This window comes from Lotus japonicus, chromosome 2 (assembly GCF_012489685.1).
Source record: "Lotus japonicus ecotype B-129 chromosome 2, LjGifu_v1.2".
NCBI lineage: Eukaryota > Viridiplantae > Streptophyta > Magnoliopsida > Fabales > Fabaceae > Lotus > Lotus japonicus.
In genome coordinates, this window is record NC_080042.1 from 90,635,837 (window position 1) to 90,653,771 (window position 17,935).

A 17,935-nucleotide genomic window follows, 5' to 3' on the forward strand; every position below is an offset into this window, starting at 1 on the left:
TCATCTCATCTTTCCGATCTGAAGCCACCAACGTCGTCGTCGTCTCTCCTCTCTCGTGTAACCGTGCCGCCACTCCTCTCTTTCAAGTCCAGATCGCGCCGCCGTCGCCTTCTTTCTTCCTTCCTGAGAACCACCGACGCTGCCACTGGTGATTTCTTCTCGTGGAGCTCCATTGCTGCCATCTCTTGTTCTTCCGTCGGCGGAGAAACGGAGAAGAGAAGCAGAAGAAGAACAACAGGAGAGGAGATGCAAAAACAGGAAGAAAAGGAGAAGATGAACCCTAATTTTGCTGCTCCATTGCTGCCATCTTTTGAGTTTGTGTTTCTGGGTTCTGGTTAATTCTGAAGAACAGGGGAATTTTGATTTGGGGTTAATTGGGGGGAGGAATTTATTTTTGTTAATTAAATTAGGGTTAATTTTGTTAATTGATTTTATTTTTGTTAATTAAATTCAAATTTCTTATGTGTAATTTATTTTTTATTTTTTAATTCCACAAATAATTGGGAAGAGACATGAAAAAATAATTGTTTAAAGAAAATATAATAACACGTGGCCGTCACGTCAATTAATGAAGCCATTTCCGTTTGGTCAACAGACGGAAGCTAACGGAAGGGCTTCGTTAGCACAGTTTTGTAACAAAGGGGAGCTTGACCGCAACTTTTATACACGGGGGGTGCGGATCGCCCATTCTTGAAACATCAGGGGCCCAAACTGGAATTAAGCCTTTATATTTTAAGGCACCTACATGTTTTATTGAACTTAAGAAGAGGCAAGGAAGGAGAAAATAATATAACTGGGTAAAATGGGATGTGGTATACGGGCAAAAGGAGGAAGGTGAGTCAATGAAGGGATGAGATAAATTTAACAAGACCCTCCTTACTAAGTGGAGATGGAGACTCATGCACATTAGCCCCAGCATGTGGTGCAGAATTTTGAGGGCCAATTACAGAAGTCTAGCTTGTGAGGTGGAGGGTATTTCCTCAAACTCGTCAAAATGGTGGATTGACCTGTATAATCCATGCTTTACAAAACCTCCTGATTCTCCTGATTCATGGTTTGATCATTGTTGTGTCAAGAAAATTGGGGAGGGCAATATGGCTCAATGTTGGAACAAAAATTGGCTTGGAAAGGGGATATTACGTGACAGGTACTGGTGATTGTCTAATTTATCTGCTCAACAATATTGTTGCGTGAAGGATCTTGGTAGCTGTATAAATGGCTTGTGCAGATGGGAATTTCAGTGGAAGCTTGACTTGCTAGAAAGGGAGGCTACATTGCTGATAAATTTGCAACAGAACCTCAAAGGTGCTGTCTGCGAGAAGGGTGAGGTGGACCGGACAATCTGCATATGCCCACTTGTAGGGAACCACACAGTGGGGATCATGCTGATTTTGCAGACAGTGTTTTCATAATGTAAAGGATGGAAGCTCTTATCAACAATATATCCCTTGCTATCCTTCCTTCACGTTCATGCCGCCTCCATTCAAATGGGATTGATTATCTTAACTAGTAAGTATTTTGAATTGTGTTTTTATATTTTAAATAGTAAGTATTTTGAGTTGTGTTTTAATATTTTAAACAGGGCATACCATGCTAAAAAACCGAGAACCTCTTCAACCCAAACAAAAATGAGGAGAGAGCTGCATTGTCAGCTTGATAATCGGCAACACGGTGACGAGAACAACAGATAAAAGAAAGCTCAAATTAATCAAAAGCCAAACATCAAAGAGCCGGAGACAATCCATCACAAAAAAACCCACCAGAATCATAAATCAGAAGTCATGGATAGAAATCATCTAAGCACAATCGCTGAGAATGAACATCCAAAGGATAAGCAGAACGGTAGAAGCCACAGCTAACACCTCTACATGATCTTACTTTATAATTCGTGTACATAAATAATATGCAACATACACATACTATTGAGATTTGGCATAAGCCACAGCTAACACCTCTAATATGCTACACTTTGTCACTCCTTTCTTCAAGTGATGAAGAGGCTCCTAACCCAGAATCAAACACACTAGAGATTTGGAAGCAAAAGAATTCCAAACAACAATAGCTCTATGTTCAATATCAACATTCGACCTAGCATGTGTATCAAGGAAATGTTATATATTATTTTGTTATTTAATTTTCCTTCACAAAAAAACTTAGCTTATTTTTCGTAATTTAAAGTAAAAAAATCTTAAACCAAAAAAAACAAACAGTAGCTATTTGTTCATTAAACAGACGACAACCTATCACCCTGAGCACTTCCTACCTGCTCTATATCAAAATCTAAACTTCAATGCACTAACACTGTAAAATCAATCAATTTAATTAGATTAAAAAACTGCATTTCACACATTTTTGAAATCTAATTGGCAATCCACATTTTCCCTTCTTCCATTACTTCAGAAAATAAATAAATGTATGAATTTAGTATTTTGAAAAAAATAATCAACCCCACCATCATTTGGAAAGTATAAGTAGAGGGATTATTATAAAGAGACGTATCTAGAGAACTAGAATCATTCAGTAAACATGCATACTGAAAGCATAACTAAAATCTGGTTTCAATTGTAGCCAAAAAATTGTAAATGCAACTTGATTAGAGATTTGGTGGAGAAAAAGAAAAGGAGGCACAAACATAAAATGCACAGTCAATTCCCCATGACCAGTACGATAATTTTAAACCTAGAACTACCGCTCAAACATATAATAAGCTACCAGAAGCGTTTGCTGGTGCTCAGAAGTTAGGATAATCTCAATTCAAGACAATAACATATCAAGCATAAAACATCATCAGTACAGGCTCAAGGCACTGATTGCGCTATAAATATGATACTCCTATCTCACATAACAGTGTGAATAAAGACTGTTCGTATAAACAAAATGATTAATCAATTTGTAAAGCCAACGCAATTTGGTTCCCTAAATCCCATGTCAATCTTTGATGTAACTAGGTTCTTGTTTGCTCTAAACATAATTTGGGTGCGTTCGGACAAAGCTTCATAAAGCCCTCATTCTGGTGCCATAAAGCTAATTTGAGAAGCTTAATGGAATAAGCTCAAAATAGCCTTACCTACCCATAAGCTAACATAGGCATAAAACAGCTTATAGGCATTTTCATAAACACTTCCATAGAAAGCTCATAGATAATCTCAAATAAACCCTTCCAAACACATTTTCAGCTATCTAAATGACTAGATCCTAGTTCACTCTGCACCTAACAGGTATTCAGCTAAACCGCAAGCAGAATGCAAAGCAATTAACAAAACTGCAAGATATATTACCAGTAATAATGTCAACCATTTCATCAAGTTAAACAAAACATAAAAGGCCTCAAAATACTTGAACCATTCAGATCCAAACAAACCCATAACATCATCGTCACAGCAAAACAAAAAGCTAAAAATCCGAATCAAGTGCACACAGTAACATAATCAAAACTAGTAATCAAACAAAAAGAGCTATATAGATAAAACATAAACCGATTGATCAATCAACAGTCTGCATGATATCCTCAGGAGCGAACTTGGTACCCTTCTCCTTATCAGCAGCGGCGCGACCCTTGGCCTTACGATCGAGCAACGACTTGCGGTCCTTATCCAAACGGAGCTTGGTGATGACGACCTTGGAAGGGTGGATTCCGACGTTGACGGTGGAGCCGTTCACCTTCTCACGGGTAATGCGCTCGATGTGGATGACCCACTTGCGACGGTAGACTTGCACCACCTTGCCTTCACGGCCCTTGTAGGTTCCTCTGACCACCTGCACCTCGTCGTCCTTGCGAACGGGGACGGAGCGGACGTTGTACTTGGATCGGAGGTCGCCGGAGAGAGGCGCGCTCATGAGGACGCGTCGCAGGCTTGATGGTGCGGTGAAGTGAGCCTTGCGGCTCTTGCGGCGGCTGCTTGAAACCCTAGGATTGAACTTCATTTTCGCTCTCTCTCTCTGAAAGAAGGAAGGGTTTGATTTTGTGACGGCAAGGAATGTGACTGTATATATGATATGAAATGAAACACTGAGATTAGGGTTTTCTACTTCCCCTTTTTTTCCAATTTAAATTTATATTTTCCTATTTTCTGTGTTGTTGGACCGGGTCATACTTCTACCCACCAAGCCCAACCCATTTCAGATACCTTAAGGGAAAAAAGATTTGGGCCTGCTGGACCTATATAGGTGTAATATCCAAACCTTATTGTTTTTTTTAAGTAAACCTTATTGTTGTTTGTTAGAAAAAAATATGTAATTCCCCTCCAACTATTTATTAGTTGTGCTACATATTGTTGGTAAATAATTTAAGTATGATACGATTAAAGTATTCCATAGGCTGCTATCATATTTGGATTAGATTAAGGGTTAAATTTGCATTTGATCCATCTAATTAATTATATCGTTAGCCGAATTTAATTTCTCGTCGGAGTAAAGTTGCATTTAGATCACTGGAACTTTTAAAATTCCTAATCTCAACCTTAGTAGAGCTTGAATTGCTTAAGTATCCAATGAGTGATTATATGAAACTCCAACATCATTTACCATATCATGTGGAAGATGACCTAGAAATTGGACGTGTAAAATGAGACTAAAATCAAATATTTTGAAACTTTAGAGGACCAAAAATGTATTTAGTCTAGAACATTATATTTTCTCATTCACTCAAACCTTCTCTACTCTTGATTGGATACCACCATAACCACACATAATGAGACAGGAAATAAGAGAGATAAACGATATATGATATGTGATATCATGTGATCTGGAGGAAGAGATATAGAGAAAACAAATGTGTATATATGTGTCGTTAGTGTTGGTGGTTCACATACCATCACTCCAAAAAGGAAAGAAAAATGCATGTTAACGACACGAGCATATGTTCACTCTTAAGTAGGAGCATAAGAGACCCTTCTAGGAAGAGTTACCCACTAACTAAAATTTTATTAGGCACACGTAGATTCTAACCGCTCCCATACAATGAAAGTTAAACTCAATTTAAAAAAAAAAAAGTTAAACTCAGAACTTATGATATCAATCCATGTTGCCAAAATCAAATTTGTTAAATAAATTATTTCTACACTTATTTTACATTACATTTACGTTTTATTATAATTAAACACGGAAAAGTTGAAACGCTTGGAATGTATAATTGGTTTTTAAGTGCCTTCGGTTATTACATGGATGCATCTGATTGGCTACTCATGAGATGGGAAAACGAAGGTTTTCACTTTGATAGCTACTAGATGCTAGTCGGTTGGTACTGTGGTAGTGTGGTTTAATGATAATCTAGTAATTAGGCAATACTCCACACAAATTTTCTTTATATTTAATTAGTAAGTGATAAAAATAAGAAAAAACGTATAGTGCCTGGAGAATTTTGGTCAAAAGGCGAAATTTCAGGTTATTATAATCCTGAAAAAAATAAAATAAATTTTGAAACAAGCAAAACCGAATTGAAGTCAGCATTTATGGGTCATCACATGTGGCATTAATGCCCTTCCCAAACCATATTTATGACCTCCCAAAACCTCCATGGTAGCAGTAATGAAATAGCACCACTCGAACAGTCTTGAAAACTGTGTGTAGAGAGAAAAAATTGAATTGAATTGCTCAAGGACATTACAGATGAGGGGTTGGAACCAATTCCCGGCTATAGAGACCATCTATGAGGAAGAACATGAGTTCTCCTCCACCTCTTCTCCCTCTCTTTCACCATCATTTTCCTCTTCTCCTCCATCACTCCCCTCCTTAGTAAATGCTTGGTTAGTACTCATTCTTAATCTCTCTTCTTCCATTCCTTCTAATTGTTCTATTTTTCCTGAAATTTTATATGAATCTATTCAGGTCTCTGGACTCTGGGTGTGAAACGGACGTGTTGATAGGTGTTCATGGAACCTGTTTTCGGTTACACAAGGTATGTTTCATTCACTAGAGTTATTTTCATGATCCATTGAGATTCAGCTATTGTCACATCGATTCGTCCAAAAAAAAATGCTATTTACACTGCATAGACGGCTTTTGTTTTGATTAAGCGCATGAATTTTCCTTGTATACGTTTTATCTTGTTGTGCTTTTGGATCAAATTCATTTGCTGCAAGCCTGCAACTGCAAGAATTGGTTGGGATTGGTGTGAAATGATGACTTAAGGTTATTGTATTGAGCGAGCCTAGAGAAAAGCAATCTAATGATTTGTTTCAATCAACAAGATTAGAAATGATTAATTAGGCATCATTTGTACTACAAGTGGGAATCCAATTAATATGGGTATGGTCTACCAAACAGGCTTTATGAATCTACCAAACCTAGGAGAAAATATCTGCCTTCCCCAATGGGTATTCTAGCTTCCTACTAGCTCATAACGATTTTGGCATGCAGAAATTAATAGTCACTCAACAACCCTCAGTGGCGCACAGCCCAGAGTGCCAAAACAGGGGATGGTTAGATTCATGAGTTTAAATAGCTGGTTCTTTGAATAGAATAGATAGTGACACTACATATGATGCACTTATATACATTTGTTATCATCATCTTAATTTATTTTGCGGTGGAACTGACTAATTAAATTCTTCTTGGTTATAACCCAGACTGTTATTTTCCTGTACGTAACCTAGATGTCATTATCTTTTTGTTTACTGCACAATAAGGCTTGACTTTGTCCTCTTATACTACATCACAATTCTCAACCGAACTCTGAAGTTGACCAAATCCTTTAAAAAAATGCTGCTGCTAATTAATCGGTGCTCAGCAACCAACCCCAGAAACATTGTCAATTTTTTAAAACAATTAAGTAAAGAAAAATAGATTATTAGTACTAGTGATTAGTGAATTTATTTATGGATTTACTGCATGTTAATTTGCCAAGTTTTTCACTTTTGTAACTACTTTGTTTTTTTTTCTTTCTGAAAAGTCCTTTTAGAATAACTTTAGCTCTGCTTTTAAATCCCAAAAAGGGGGAGACATTCCTTTAATCACATAAAAATATGTGCAATACTTTTATACTTATTGTTCTATATGGCCACGGTTATCTCAATCAGATTTCACTCAAGATCATTGAAAATTTACTACTACTACTACTACTACCTAGTTAATACTATAATTTACTACATTATTCCTTAACAGTTAACACTGATTCTCTATTACTCTGGACTTTTTAGGAACGTTTGACTTCACGGAGCACATATCTGAAACGGCAACTAACAGGAGTTTCCAACTTCACTCTCTCCCCACCGTTAAACATAACGGCTGAGACTTTCGCCACAGTTGCTGAATTCTGTTACAGCCGCAAAGTCCAGTTAACGCCGACAAACGTGGCTGCGGTGAGGATTGCGGCGGAGTTGCTAGGCATGACGGAGGGAGAAAATCTTTGCCACGTGGCTGAATCATACTTTCAAACAATGGTTGAAATTGACGCATCCATGGTTCTGCGTTCGTGTCTGCCTCTGCTTCCCGAATCCGAAACGACGGCGTCGCTTGTGAGCAGATGTGTTGAAGCGTTGGTGTGGGAATACGGCGGCGATGTCACCCGTTTGGACGGCGTCGTGGGGTTGCAACCTCGCGATTTTCAAATGGTTGCTTACTCCCTGAACAAAAGGCTGCCCAATCACGACGTTCTGTACAACATGGTTGACCTTTATCTCAAGGTATGTACGCCACGTGTGACCTTACCTTTACATGTCTGCACTAATTCATTAGGATAGCTTTGGTCATTACTATCTAATTTTATGATTTTGGTTCCTATTTTTAAATCTCTGTTTGTATCCTCCACATATAATAAATACTTCAATGTTAATTGATGAGCTAGTATTAACATTTGTTCATAGAAATTTTTTAGGACTTATTTTGCTCTCAGATGAGATGTGATAGCTCACACTTTTAATATAAGATATTCTTAGAATGAAAAACAATAATTTTCAGCGTGAGTTTTTTTTTTTTTTACAAAAGGCATAGTAATTAGATTTGATAAGTAAAATATGTCACATAGATTATTTTAGACATGTGTGAATGATGATGTGATCTTTTATTAGTCACATCACTAATTAATAAAAGAATATTATGAATTAGTTCGATTTTTTTTTTGAAATGTGAATTAGTTCGAATTGAAACCAAATTTATATGTAAATGTAGAGATCAAAATCATAAAACTTGGATAGTTGGACCAAAACAATGTAAGAGAGTAAAATGAAGAATTAATTAAGAACTTATCTTTTTAATCTAAAGCACATTTCTTAAGTTCTATTTGCATGAAATATTCCCTCATCGAATTTTTTTTTTGCATGAAATATTGATTTTAATATATGATCTCAAAAATTAAGAATCATTTGTGAAGGAAAACAAGTACAGCAGCAAAGTAACAGAGGAGCAGAAAACTGAAATATGCAACTCCATAGACTGCACTAAACTCTCACCTGATACCGTGGTGGATTGTGTTCAAAACCCAAGAATGCCGCTGAGATTCATAGTGCGAGCAATGCTGGTAGAGCATCTCCACACTCGCCGCTCCCTCATCGCGGCAGCCACCGGCGCCGCGCAGCCGCAAGTCCAACAATACCAAGAAGAAGAACAATCACGAACATCACTAGGGGAGTTTCTCCACCGTGACAGTGCTCGTCGCCAAACGGCACAGCTGAAGCAGGTTATGGATTCCACCTACTCTCGCATTCAAAGCCTTGAAAAAGAGCTCAGGGGCATGAAGAAGATCCTTCTCGACCATCAACCTCAAGAGAAGGAGAAGATCAACGAGAATGCGTTTAACTCAGAGCGTCCAGCGAGTTTCCATTTTGTCCCAGCTGATCATAATGAGAATAGTAGTAAAATACAGAGAGGAGGAAGAGGCTCTGTTTCTTCCTCTGGCTTCCTGCTTCGTAACGTAATTACCAACAAAAATGAGATGGAGGAGTATGATATTGGTAGTAATGGTGATGGCGGGAGCGGAACTCCTACGAGGACTAGAACATTGCGCCACAGGTTCATTACTGGGCTAAAAAATGCATTTCGGATACAGAATTCTGCATCAAATGTGAAAGTAAGTTAGAAATGTGATTGATTCCATCAGCTCAGAGAAAAATGGAGACATTGAAAGAGTACACATATGACATATGATCAAGGTGGAATGGTGGATTGTCTGCGACTGTGACTGACTCAAGAGTAGTACTAATAAACGCAATTTTTTTATTACTTCTTATTGCTGTCAAATTCTTCTGTATTTTTCCCTAAGAGCAACTCCAACCCACAATTTCTTATCTGGTTTCTTAACACACTATTCAGCACTATTCCTGTGGGCCCGTATTGCCACATCAGACTTAAGAAACTCCTAAGAAACTGAACCAGATTTTGCTCCAACCCATGGTTTCTTAAATTACTATTTGAAGGGTCCCACCCGTGTCCCACCATACAACATAAATTAATAATATTTATTTTCACTCAATTTAGATTTAACATTTAATACTAAATCAATACTTCAACTTAAAAATAATTTAATTAAAATTAATACGAATTTAATTAAATTTAATTTTACTTAATATTTAAAACAATTAAATTTAAATATCGGCATGTTAACTTGAAACAAAAATAAAAAAGTACATGTTGGCTTTGCGGGTGAATCATCTGCGGAGGTTGGTTTTGTGGCGGAAACATAGGCGAAGGTTGCAAACCTTCACTTGTAGGAGGTGTTTCATTGTCGAGCAGTGGATAATATTGCTCATAAGGATTAGACATTTTGAGAAATTTGAGAATTTTTGGACAAGAGAGAAATTGTGGGAGTAAATGTTGGTGTTTCAAATGGTCTACTGCACTATATATAAGGTAAAGAAGCTGAGAATTGAAAAAACGGTCGGTAAAGAAGCTGAGAATTGAAAAACAGTCAGAAAACCGGTCAATTTTAAAAAATTCAAAAAAAAAAGCCCAAATGGGCAGAAAACCGGCTCCAGCCGGTGGGATGACCGGCTGAGCCGGTCACCCACTATATAATCTATTTTTCCTCACTCTCACCCTCAGACCCAACCCTCAACCCTAGCCGCTCCTCTCTTCTTCCTCTCTTCTCTCACGCTCAGCTTCTTCTTCAACCTTTCTCACTCACTTTCTTCCTCAAGCTCTCACTCACCTTCTTCTTTCCCCCTTCCTCTTTCCCCCTTCCTCTTTCAGGACCTGCAGCGTCTCCTTTTCCCCTTCCTTTCACCCACCACCGCAACAAACACCCACCACCGCCAACAAACAACCTCAACCGCCAACAGACACCCACCACCGGCCACGATGCAGCATCCACCGCCACCAAAACCCACCTCACACCCATCGAAACCCACCTCACCACCACCAAACACCCACCACCGCAGCTAAAACCTACCCCAGCCGCCACCAAAGCTTCAATCAAGACCCAGATCGCCCCTCAAGCTTCTGGATCAGACATGCAAGGTGCTTGATCGGTGGTCCAAGAGAGAAATTTTTGCTGCTCACTTTGCTCCCTCTTCCTTATTTTTTTTTTTCATGTAATCAGGATCTTGAGGGTAAAGTTTTAATTTTTATTGTAAAGTAATAATTTTTATTTTAAAGTTTGAATTTTGTTGTAATCAAATTGTTGTTTTGGAGTTCTGTTGTTCATCTTCTTCCAAGTTCCTTCAATCTGTTTTTTTCCCTCTGAAATCTGGAGCATTCGGTTGAAGAAAGTGAGAGAAAATAATAATTTTTAATGCTAAGAAACCAAAAAGCATAGTTGCTTGCAGAAGCAACCATGCACTGTAGCTAAGAAACTGAACCTGCCAACTGAGCAAGCTCCAATGCTGAAAAAAATAAGAAACCGTATCTTAGCAACTCCAACTTGGTTAAGAAACCAGCGTTGGAGTTACTCCAACTTGGTTAAGAAACCAGCGTTGGAGTTGCTCTAAGTTTTGTTTTTCATTTGCCAATAGGACAAACTACAAAGCCATAGTTGTTGACTTACTATTTAGTTCCGATTGGTCACTTCTATCCTGTTTTGTTTACTGTTGTGTCAATTTAAAGAGAAGTAGTTCTTGTTTAGATGCAAAACTAAGACAGCATATTTAGGCACACTAATTAAAAATTGACAACTCCTCCAAATAAAAATAATAGAGCATTTGAGCGTGGCTTAAAGAACTATTGTGTGTGACTTCTCTGCAACTTTTTTTGGTAAAAAACTTCTCTGAAACTTGAGTGGAGCATAATAGAGCATGGTGGATATTGAGTGGAGTACTATCTATGACAGGGTTCCACGGGTTCACTCTCCTGATACATTTGCTATGGCTAATTCTAGATCTTCTTCCTCTGTTTCAGTTTATTGTATTTTGGGAATTGCAATTTTATTGAATGTTTGATTTGGTGATTACGGTAATGGATGAGACCACACACGTGATAATGGCGACAAAGATTGCAGTTATGGAAGTAGACTTGGATACGGAACATATGTCGTAGATAATCATAATCTCTTATTATCTTATTAATAACATGATATGAAAAGCTTATGAAAAAAAGCTCGCAAATAATTTGGAGATGAGCCATAAGTTATTTACGTAAGATTTTCTAAACATGTGTGTATATCTCTGCATTCGCTTCCGCTTCTGCACATACTCAAAGTTGAGGGATTATTGTTATGATACCCGACAACACTAAAGTACCTAGTTAAGGCAATAGATACCAACATCTAAAACCTCATGTTTCTTGGCTTCCACTTTTGTGTATCCCCAGAGCTAGTCGACTATTGTTCTGATACCCGACAAACACATATCTTTTGACATCCACTTCTGCACATGCCCAAAACTACAACACGCCAAGTGACGAGTGAGGCTGTGGTCGTGTATAAATAACACTTAGCGCATAATCTCCATCCAAATCTCAATTGTTGATCTAATAAGCTCAATCGCTCAGGACGCTAATTAAGTGTTTCATTAATTCAATAACAATAATAATATTGACACATGCAAATAGTACCGACACCCAATAAACATCTCATTTTCTTCTATATCTTTTTATTCTATCATATATCACATTAATCATTTCTCTCTTCTAGGATGTTTACAAATCATTTTTCCATTCAATATATACCATAACATTGACCACATCTATATAGAATTGTTCACATAATAAATTGTGGACCGGATTAAGAGCTTCGAAACAAGATTTTTAACCCCGTCAGTTTTTGGTATGATGATGAACATGCTTAATTACAAGAGGTTTTCCGTTTTATAGGGAAAGTTGTATAACCCTAATCCTAAATCTTCCTAATGTTTGGATCTCAAGAAAAAACCACTAAAACGTACATGAGTTACTAAAGAAGTACGAGATCCTTTGCGATGAAGAGGTCATCAATGATATTGAGATTGTCGGTAGGATGAGGGGATCGCTTGCAGAATGAGAAGATCACCCGATTTCAATCCACTAAAATATGAGCATAAGTTGAAGACGACCCATACACATAAAAATGCCACAAGAGTGGATGCTCGCCAATACCCATAATCCTATTGTCTTTGTGGCAGTGTTTTAAAACTCGGCTCGGACCGGCCGGTCCGACCTCGGACTGGGACTCAGTGACTAGACCGGTCAAAGCCTCACATCTGATCGGTTGTGCATGCCACTCGGCTGGAACCGGTTTGAACCGGCCGGTTCGATGATTAACTCGGTGACTCGGCCGATTATCGGCCAGACCGGCCAATCACCCTTTTTTTTTTGGTCAAATCACCTTTTTTTTTAATTATCTTCCTTAATGTTGTTAATGGATAATACTGTGGGTTGTTTTTTTTTTCTAACAAGTTGTTATTTAATACAGTGGCCCTTTCACTTTTTTTTTTTAATTCTGTCCATAATAGTTGGTTTTTAGCTTGATTAGAGTGGGCCTTTATTTCAAAAACTGGTACCAGTGGGGCTCGAGCACAGGGAAATATGGCAAATACTTTACCACTATACCATATTGATATTGATGATAAAAACTCGTCTTTTATTATTAATATTTTAACTTAATGTTGGAATCAATATTTTTATAATTTTTTAATATACACTGAGTCAAGCAATCGAACCAGTGACTTAATGGTCCGACCAGTGACCCATTGACTCAGTAACCTCACCGAGTCAATGACCGAGCCGAGTCTTAAAACACTGCTTTGTGGTGTTCGCTCGCAAGTCGCAAGCCTTAACTACTCTCAATTTCTCTAATGTGTCCACCATTATCAAAGCCCTAATGGGAGGACCCTTAAACTGAGTCACCATTCTAATCCACAAAACATCTTACCTAAAATATAAGGACAAAGTTTATCATTACTAACAACTCGTCATGGCTCCATGTTGCCGGTCCAATCTAAGAATGTACCTATCCCCCCCTGTTTTATCAGAAACCCCTGTTTTATAAATTATTGACACAAGCACCATTTGTCTTTTTATTTGATTTGATACAATCAATCAAAGAATAATGAGATACAGGTGTCAATACAAGTAAGCAGATCCATGGTGATTACTGAGGTGGAGATCCCACTCAACTCAAATAAGCCTCATTCCCCAATCCGCCACCGTCACTTTCCACTTTATCGTGACCACATAGGATACGTTGTCGCAGCTCCCTCTGCCACCACCACTTGACAGCGAACCCAACTTTGTCTCTGTGCTGCTTCATCTTCTTCTTCACTTGCCTCATATAGGACCACACTCAAACCCATTCTTAAGTTCCACTAGGATTGAGTAATTAATTAATTATAAATTAAAATTCTCCAAAATTATTTACTTTACTACTCTACTACTTGAGCAACTATCATCACGTACACTGAACACTATCTGTAACAGAAAACGGTTACGGACCCTGAACAGCTTCAATTTCATCACCGACTTCAATTCTCCTTCAAACACGATCTTCACGTGGCTGAGATGACCACGTCCTTACGAGCACTGCGTCCACCGAGCGGCGGTGGAACTTTCCAGAACGTCGTCGAATGCGGGCATTCGGCGGTGGAGAAGAAGTTAGGGTTTGTGAAGCTCTCCGGGTTCAATGCCGTTGGATTAGTCTGTAGTCGTAGAAGCTTGTTGAAGCCGATTATGGCGACGGAGGGCCATGATGCTTCTTTGGTCGATGACGGTGGTTCTAAACACCAGGGGATTTCTGTGAAGATAACGACAGAGAAAGAACCTGACTCGGTTTTGAACAATCACTCTGCTGCTGCTGCATTTTCTGGTACTCTCAGATTCTATCAGATCTGGAATCTTGTTTGTTTATTCATGTTGCTATTTTACTATTGTTTCCCCATTGTAAAATGGTGATATGTTCAACGTGTTAACCATAAAGAAACCTTTAAAGATTGGGGAATGATCTGATTAATCATGCAAGGGAATATTCTTATGATAGTGGTGTCTAATCTCTAGGAACTGAGATTCTGTCCAGCTAAACACTCAACTTGAAACCTGTGCATCTATCTGTTTACCGATTCCCTTTAAATATAGAGTTAGCGTAGTTATGATTCAAATCTTTGACAAGTTATTGTTTAGCTAGGTAAAAATCTCTGCGATATGTCGAATATTGGGAATTCAACCAACATTTTGTGGCATGAATGTCCAGTCCAGAAGCATGATAGAGAGCAACTACTTCAGCAAAAAGGTTGCGTTGTTTGGTTAACTGGTCTCAGTGGTTCAGGTTTGTGATATTCAGTTTACTTTTAGATAGTCACTGTTTCTGAATGTTTGCTTCAATTCATTGATGGCAAGCTATAATAAGCACACAATTGTTTTAAATAATGAACTCTTGGCTTCCTTTTATCAGTCTCAAATTGCATGCACCTGCAAAAGTGGTGAACATTCATTTTGGTATATGCTTCTTTTCTCATGTAGTTGTATAGAAGTTAAAACATTGCATCTTGTTTCCTATATTCAATTAGCCGCTACATCTCTTCCCTTTCTCCTAGTTTCAGCTTCTTTTCTCTGACCTATTCAATCACAGCTGATGATTTTTTTGTCTAATAGGAGTGGTACACACACACACACACTAGTAAACCTGCAACATAACAAGTATATATAAAAAATGGTGCAGACTTTCAATTTTTTAGTTTATGCATAATGTTGACCAGTTGGTATATGCGTGTGAAAGAGGGTAAAATACATAAGTACTCAATGCTAAATATCGATCCAGCATAAGCACTTTAAGACAGATCACTTACATCTATCATTATTCCATCGGACAGTTAGTTTACTTCTATCTCTTATATCTGAACAATGCTGTCTCACTAAATGCCCTTAGTAAGTTAGTATAATGTTGCACTGTTTTTTTGTTTTTCCTTTGAACTGACATCTATATTTTTATTGTCAAGCTCATCTTTTAGTTTCTGACTTTTAGATAGTTTTAGTTGCACTTACTCATGTGAAATCAGAGTTGAACTTGTTTTTTCACAAAGAATGAAAATATGAACTTGTTTTAGCTATAGATCTCCAACCACATCAAAATATGAATATTTTGAAGTACAGGATGGCCTCTCCTGGAGCAGCTTTACAATTATAATTTTCACTGCTGTTGAACATTTCCCAATGGAAAACCAAGAAAATGAAAGCAATAATGTTTAGTTTCATTTGGATATGAGGATATTCCCTTACCTTTAGCTAATAGATACACAATACACGCACTAATTCCTTGTCTCTCTGATTAATTGGCCTTGTCAATTGATTTCAGGGAAAAGTACTCTGGCATGTGCTTTGAGTCGAAGCTTGCACTCCAGAGGGAAGTTGACTTATATCCTCGATGGTGACAATATTCGACATGGTCTAAACCGTGATCTTAGTTTTAGAGCAGAAGATCGTTCAGAGAACATCCGCAGGATTGGTGAGCTGCTGCATATATACCTAGCAAATACAAAAGTTCTTCCTTCAATTGTCTACACTTTATTTTATATTATCATTAATAGTCAAACATCAAATCTGATCATTTTCAGGTGAGGTAGCAAAACTCTTGGCAGATGCAGGTGTAATTTGCATCGCGAGTTTAATATCGCCCTACCAAAAGGACAGGGACGCTTGCCGAGCTCTACTGCCAGAAGGAGATTTCATTGAGGTAAAATTTTGATTTAGTGAACCAAATTATGTTGGTAGTTTGGCATAAATGCTAACAATAATGAACACTAAGGTTATTGAACAAGACATGAGGTTTCATGCCAATTACAACCCTGAACCCACACATGATGTAGGTTTTCTTAGACGTACCACTAAATGTGTGCGAAGCAAGGGACCCAAAGGGACTCTACAAGCTTGCTCGAACAGGAAAGATCAAAGGTATCCTTTTTCTTTTTTAAATTGAGGCTTTATCAACTCGGTATCTTCTTGGTATTATGTGTATTTGGCTGAAGTTGTTATTCAACTATATTAGCTTCAGCAGTTTAGCTATGTAAATTGTCATTTCTCTTTTTGCTACTGATCAAATTACGCATCAGTATGGATTTATCTATTTGAAATTCTGCAGGTTTTACAGGGATAGATGATCCATATGAACCCCCAAGTAGTTGTGAGGTATGTATTTGTTGCATTGCACAAAAGTGTGTTGTTAAAGAGGAATAAATTGAACAAGATATAAACAAGATATCCGAGTGCTTCAGCTGCTTTTCTTTTTGTCATACTTCTGCTCAACTTCAGTTAAACACTTCAATTGATTACGCTTTCTCATTCTCCTGCAGATAGTTGTACAGCAAAAAGGAAGTAATTGTATGTCTCCGAGTGATACGGCAGAAATAGTAATATCCTACTTGGATAAGAATGGTTACCTGCGAGTCTGATTTTGCTTGAACGAGTTCGGGGTCTTGTTTGTTGTGGGTATATATATTGTATGCAACATAGTCTGAGAGCTCATAAAAAAACTGCTCCATCCAGCACCAAGGTAGTCATTGTTCCCGATCCATCTGGCTCCATCTAGTAGCAAGGCGCGTAAAAGTTGCTCGTTTCAGTCATTGTATTTATGAATTATGACTTCATCCTATAGGTAAAAATAAATGAGGTGAATCTATGAGGATGGAGTTGGTACGGATTGGTGTCATGGTATAGGAAAAAGAAAGTGAGACTTTTGTATATGATTCTTATCTTTTAGCAAATTGATGTTTCAGTGGAATGTGTAGTACCTGTGAATATTTGTTTACTAATACATGTCCTGCTGCAAAAGCCGTAATCCGCAGCTTGTCAAGCGTAATACTAGGTCTTGGAAGCGTTGTCCTTAACAATTTTTGCTTCAATACCCTATGCTGGCCAGCTGATACCCTTAGTTAAAAGGTATAGATTAAGATGCTGTTACATATCTCTGTAAATGGTTCTCCAAGGAGGCAGGGATGCCAATGTGGCAACAACAATGACGATGGTAGAAAGTGTAGTCAAAGCTTCCCTGTGCTTGAATTTTCCTAAATACACAGAAGTTACAGTTTCATAGTCATCTAATTAAGATTGGACGGTTTAAATTTAAAATCTAATTTCCATTGTATAGTTAATTTCTTTAATCTAATCCAATCTTGATCGGACAAGACAACAGTGAGTTTAGGAAATTTTAACGCAGGAAATCTAAATGTAGGATGATATCCTCCATCTTTGAATTAGGAACATTAATATCTTGATGGAGCTAGTTCTCCTATAAGTTTTTTCTTTAGATAAGAAAAACGCAAACTTAAGACATCACTTAAGGGTCTCTTTAAATCTAATCCAATCTTGATCGGATAGGACAACTGTGAACTTAGGAAAATTTAACTGCAGGAAATCCAAATCCAAAATCCTAGTAATAAAGAGTGGTGAAGATGTCAATGTAAATATCCTTGATGGAGCTAGTTCTTCTAGAAGAGTATTTTTTTTTATACGCCAAACTCAAACTTAAGACATCATTTAAGGGGAACAAACATATACCTTTTGAGCATATCAAGTATCAACCACTAGTATTTCAAAAAAAAAAAAGTATCAACCACTAGTTGGTAGGCCGTTTAAATAACTACTATATCATAATTAAATTCATTCAATA

The 17,935-nt window shown here is 37.7% G+C and overlaps 3 protein-coding genes across 4 annotated transcripts; 2 read left to right on the forward strand and 1 right to left on the reverse strand.

Moving 5' to 3' along the window:
- Window positions 1-3,253: 3,253 nt before the first annotated feature.
- Window positions 3,254-4,000, reverse strand: LOC130740918 (60S ribosomal protein L26-1). Its single transcript, XM_057593638.1, has one exon. The coding sequence runs from the start codon at window positions 3,922-3,924 to the stop codon at window positions 3,484-3,486; it is 441 nt and encodes a 146-aa protein (XP_057449621.1). The 5' UTR covers window positions 3,925-4,000; the 3' UTR covers window positions 3,254-3,483.
- Window positions 4,001-5,459: 1,459 nt separating this feature from the next.
- On the forward strand, window positions 5,460-9,390 carry LOC130740919 (BTB/POZ domain-containing protein At3g49900). The gene is made up of 4 exons (XM_057593639.1): window positions 5,460-5,744; window positions 5,827-5,896; window positions 7,137-7,622; window positions 8,309-9,390. The coding sequence occupies exons 1-4, from the start codon at window positions 5,608-5,610 to the stop codon at window positions 9,011-9,013; spliced, it is 1,398 nt and encodes a 465-aa protein (XP_057449622.1). The 5' UTR covers window positions 5,460-5,607; the 3' UTR covers window positions 9,014-9,390.
- A 3,969-nt stretch (window positions 9,391-13,359) lies between these two features.
- Window positions 13,360-17,110, forward strand: LOC130740920 (adenylyl-sulfate kinase, chloroplastic-like). 2 transcript variants are annotated; one of them, XM_057593640.1, is made up of 7 exons: window positions 13,360-14,143; window positions 14,459-14,599; window positions 15,626-15,775; window positions 15,885-16,003; window positions 16,137-16,221; window positions 16,409-16,455; window positions 16,620-17,110. In XM_057593640.1, the coding sequence occupies exons 1-7, from the start codon at window positions 13,840-13,842 to the stop codon at window positions 16,716-16,718; spliced, it is 945 nt and encodes a 314-aa protein (XP_057449623.1). In that variant the 5' UTR covers window positions 13,360-13,839; the 3' UTR covers window positions 16,719-17,110. The 2 variants fall into 2 exon arrangements, with proteins under 2 accessions (XP_057449623.1, XP_057449624.1); XM_057593641.1 differs by having other exon boundaries at window positions 14,006-14,143; window positions 14,455-14,599.
- The last annotated feature ends 825 nt before the right edge of the window (window positions 17,111-17,935 follow it).

Excerpts from the sequence above, each read along its gene's own strand:
- LOC130740918 (XM_057593638.1), bottom strand. The coding sequence starts at position 3,924 with ATGAAGTTCAATCCTAGGGTTTCAAGCAGCCGCCGCAAGAGCCGCAAG.
- LOC130740919 (XM_057593639.1), top strand. The coding sequence starts at position 5,608 with ATGAGGGGTTGGAACCAATTCCCGGCTATAGAGACCATCTATGAGGAA. Across the intron at positions 5,897-7,136 it reads CCTGTTTTCGGTTACACAAG|GAACGTTTGACTTCACGGAG; the intron begins GTATGTTTCATT and ends TGGACTTTTTAG. Across the intron at positions 7,623-8,308 it reads TGGTTGACCTTTATCTCAAG|GAAAACAAGTACAGCAGCAA; the intron begins GTATGTACGCCA and ends TCATTTGTGAAG.
- LOC130740920 (XM_057593640.1), top strand. The coding sequence starts at position 13,840 with ATGACCACGTCCTTACGAGCACTGCGTCCACCGAGCGGCGGTGGAACT. Across the intron at positions 15,776-15,884 it reads AGAGAACATCCGCAGGATTG|GTGAGGTAGCAAAACTCTTG; the intron begins GTGAGCTGCTGC and ends GATCATTTTCAG. Across the intron at positions 16,222-16,408 it reads TCGAACAGGAAAGATCAAAG|GTTTTACAGGGATAGATGAT; the intron begins GTATCCTTTTTC and ends GAAATTCTGCAG.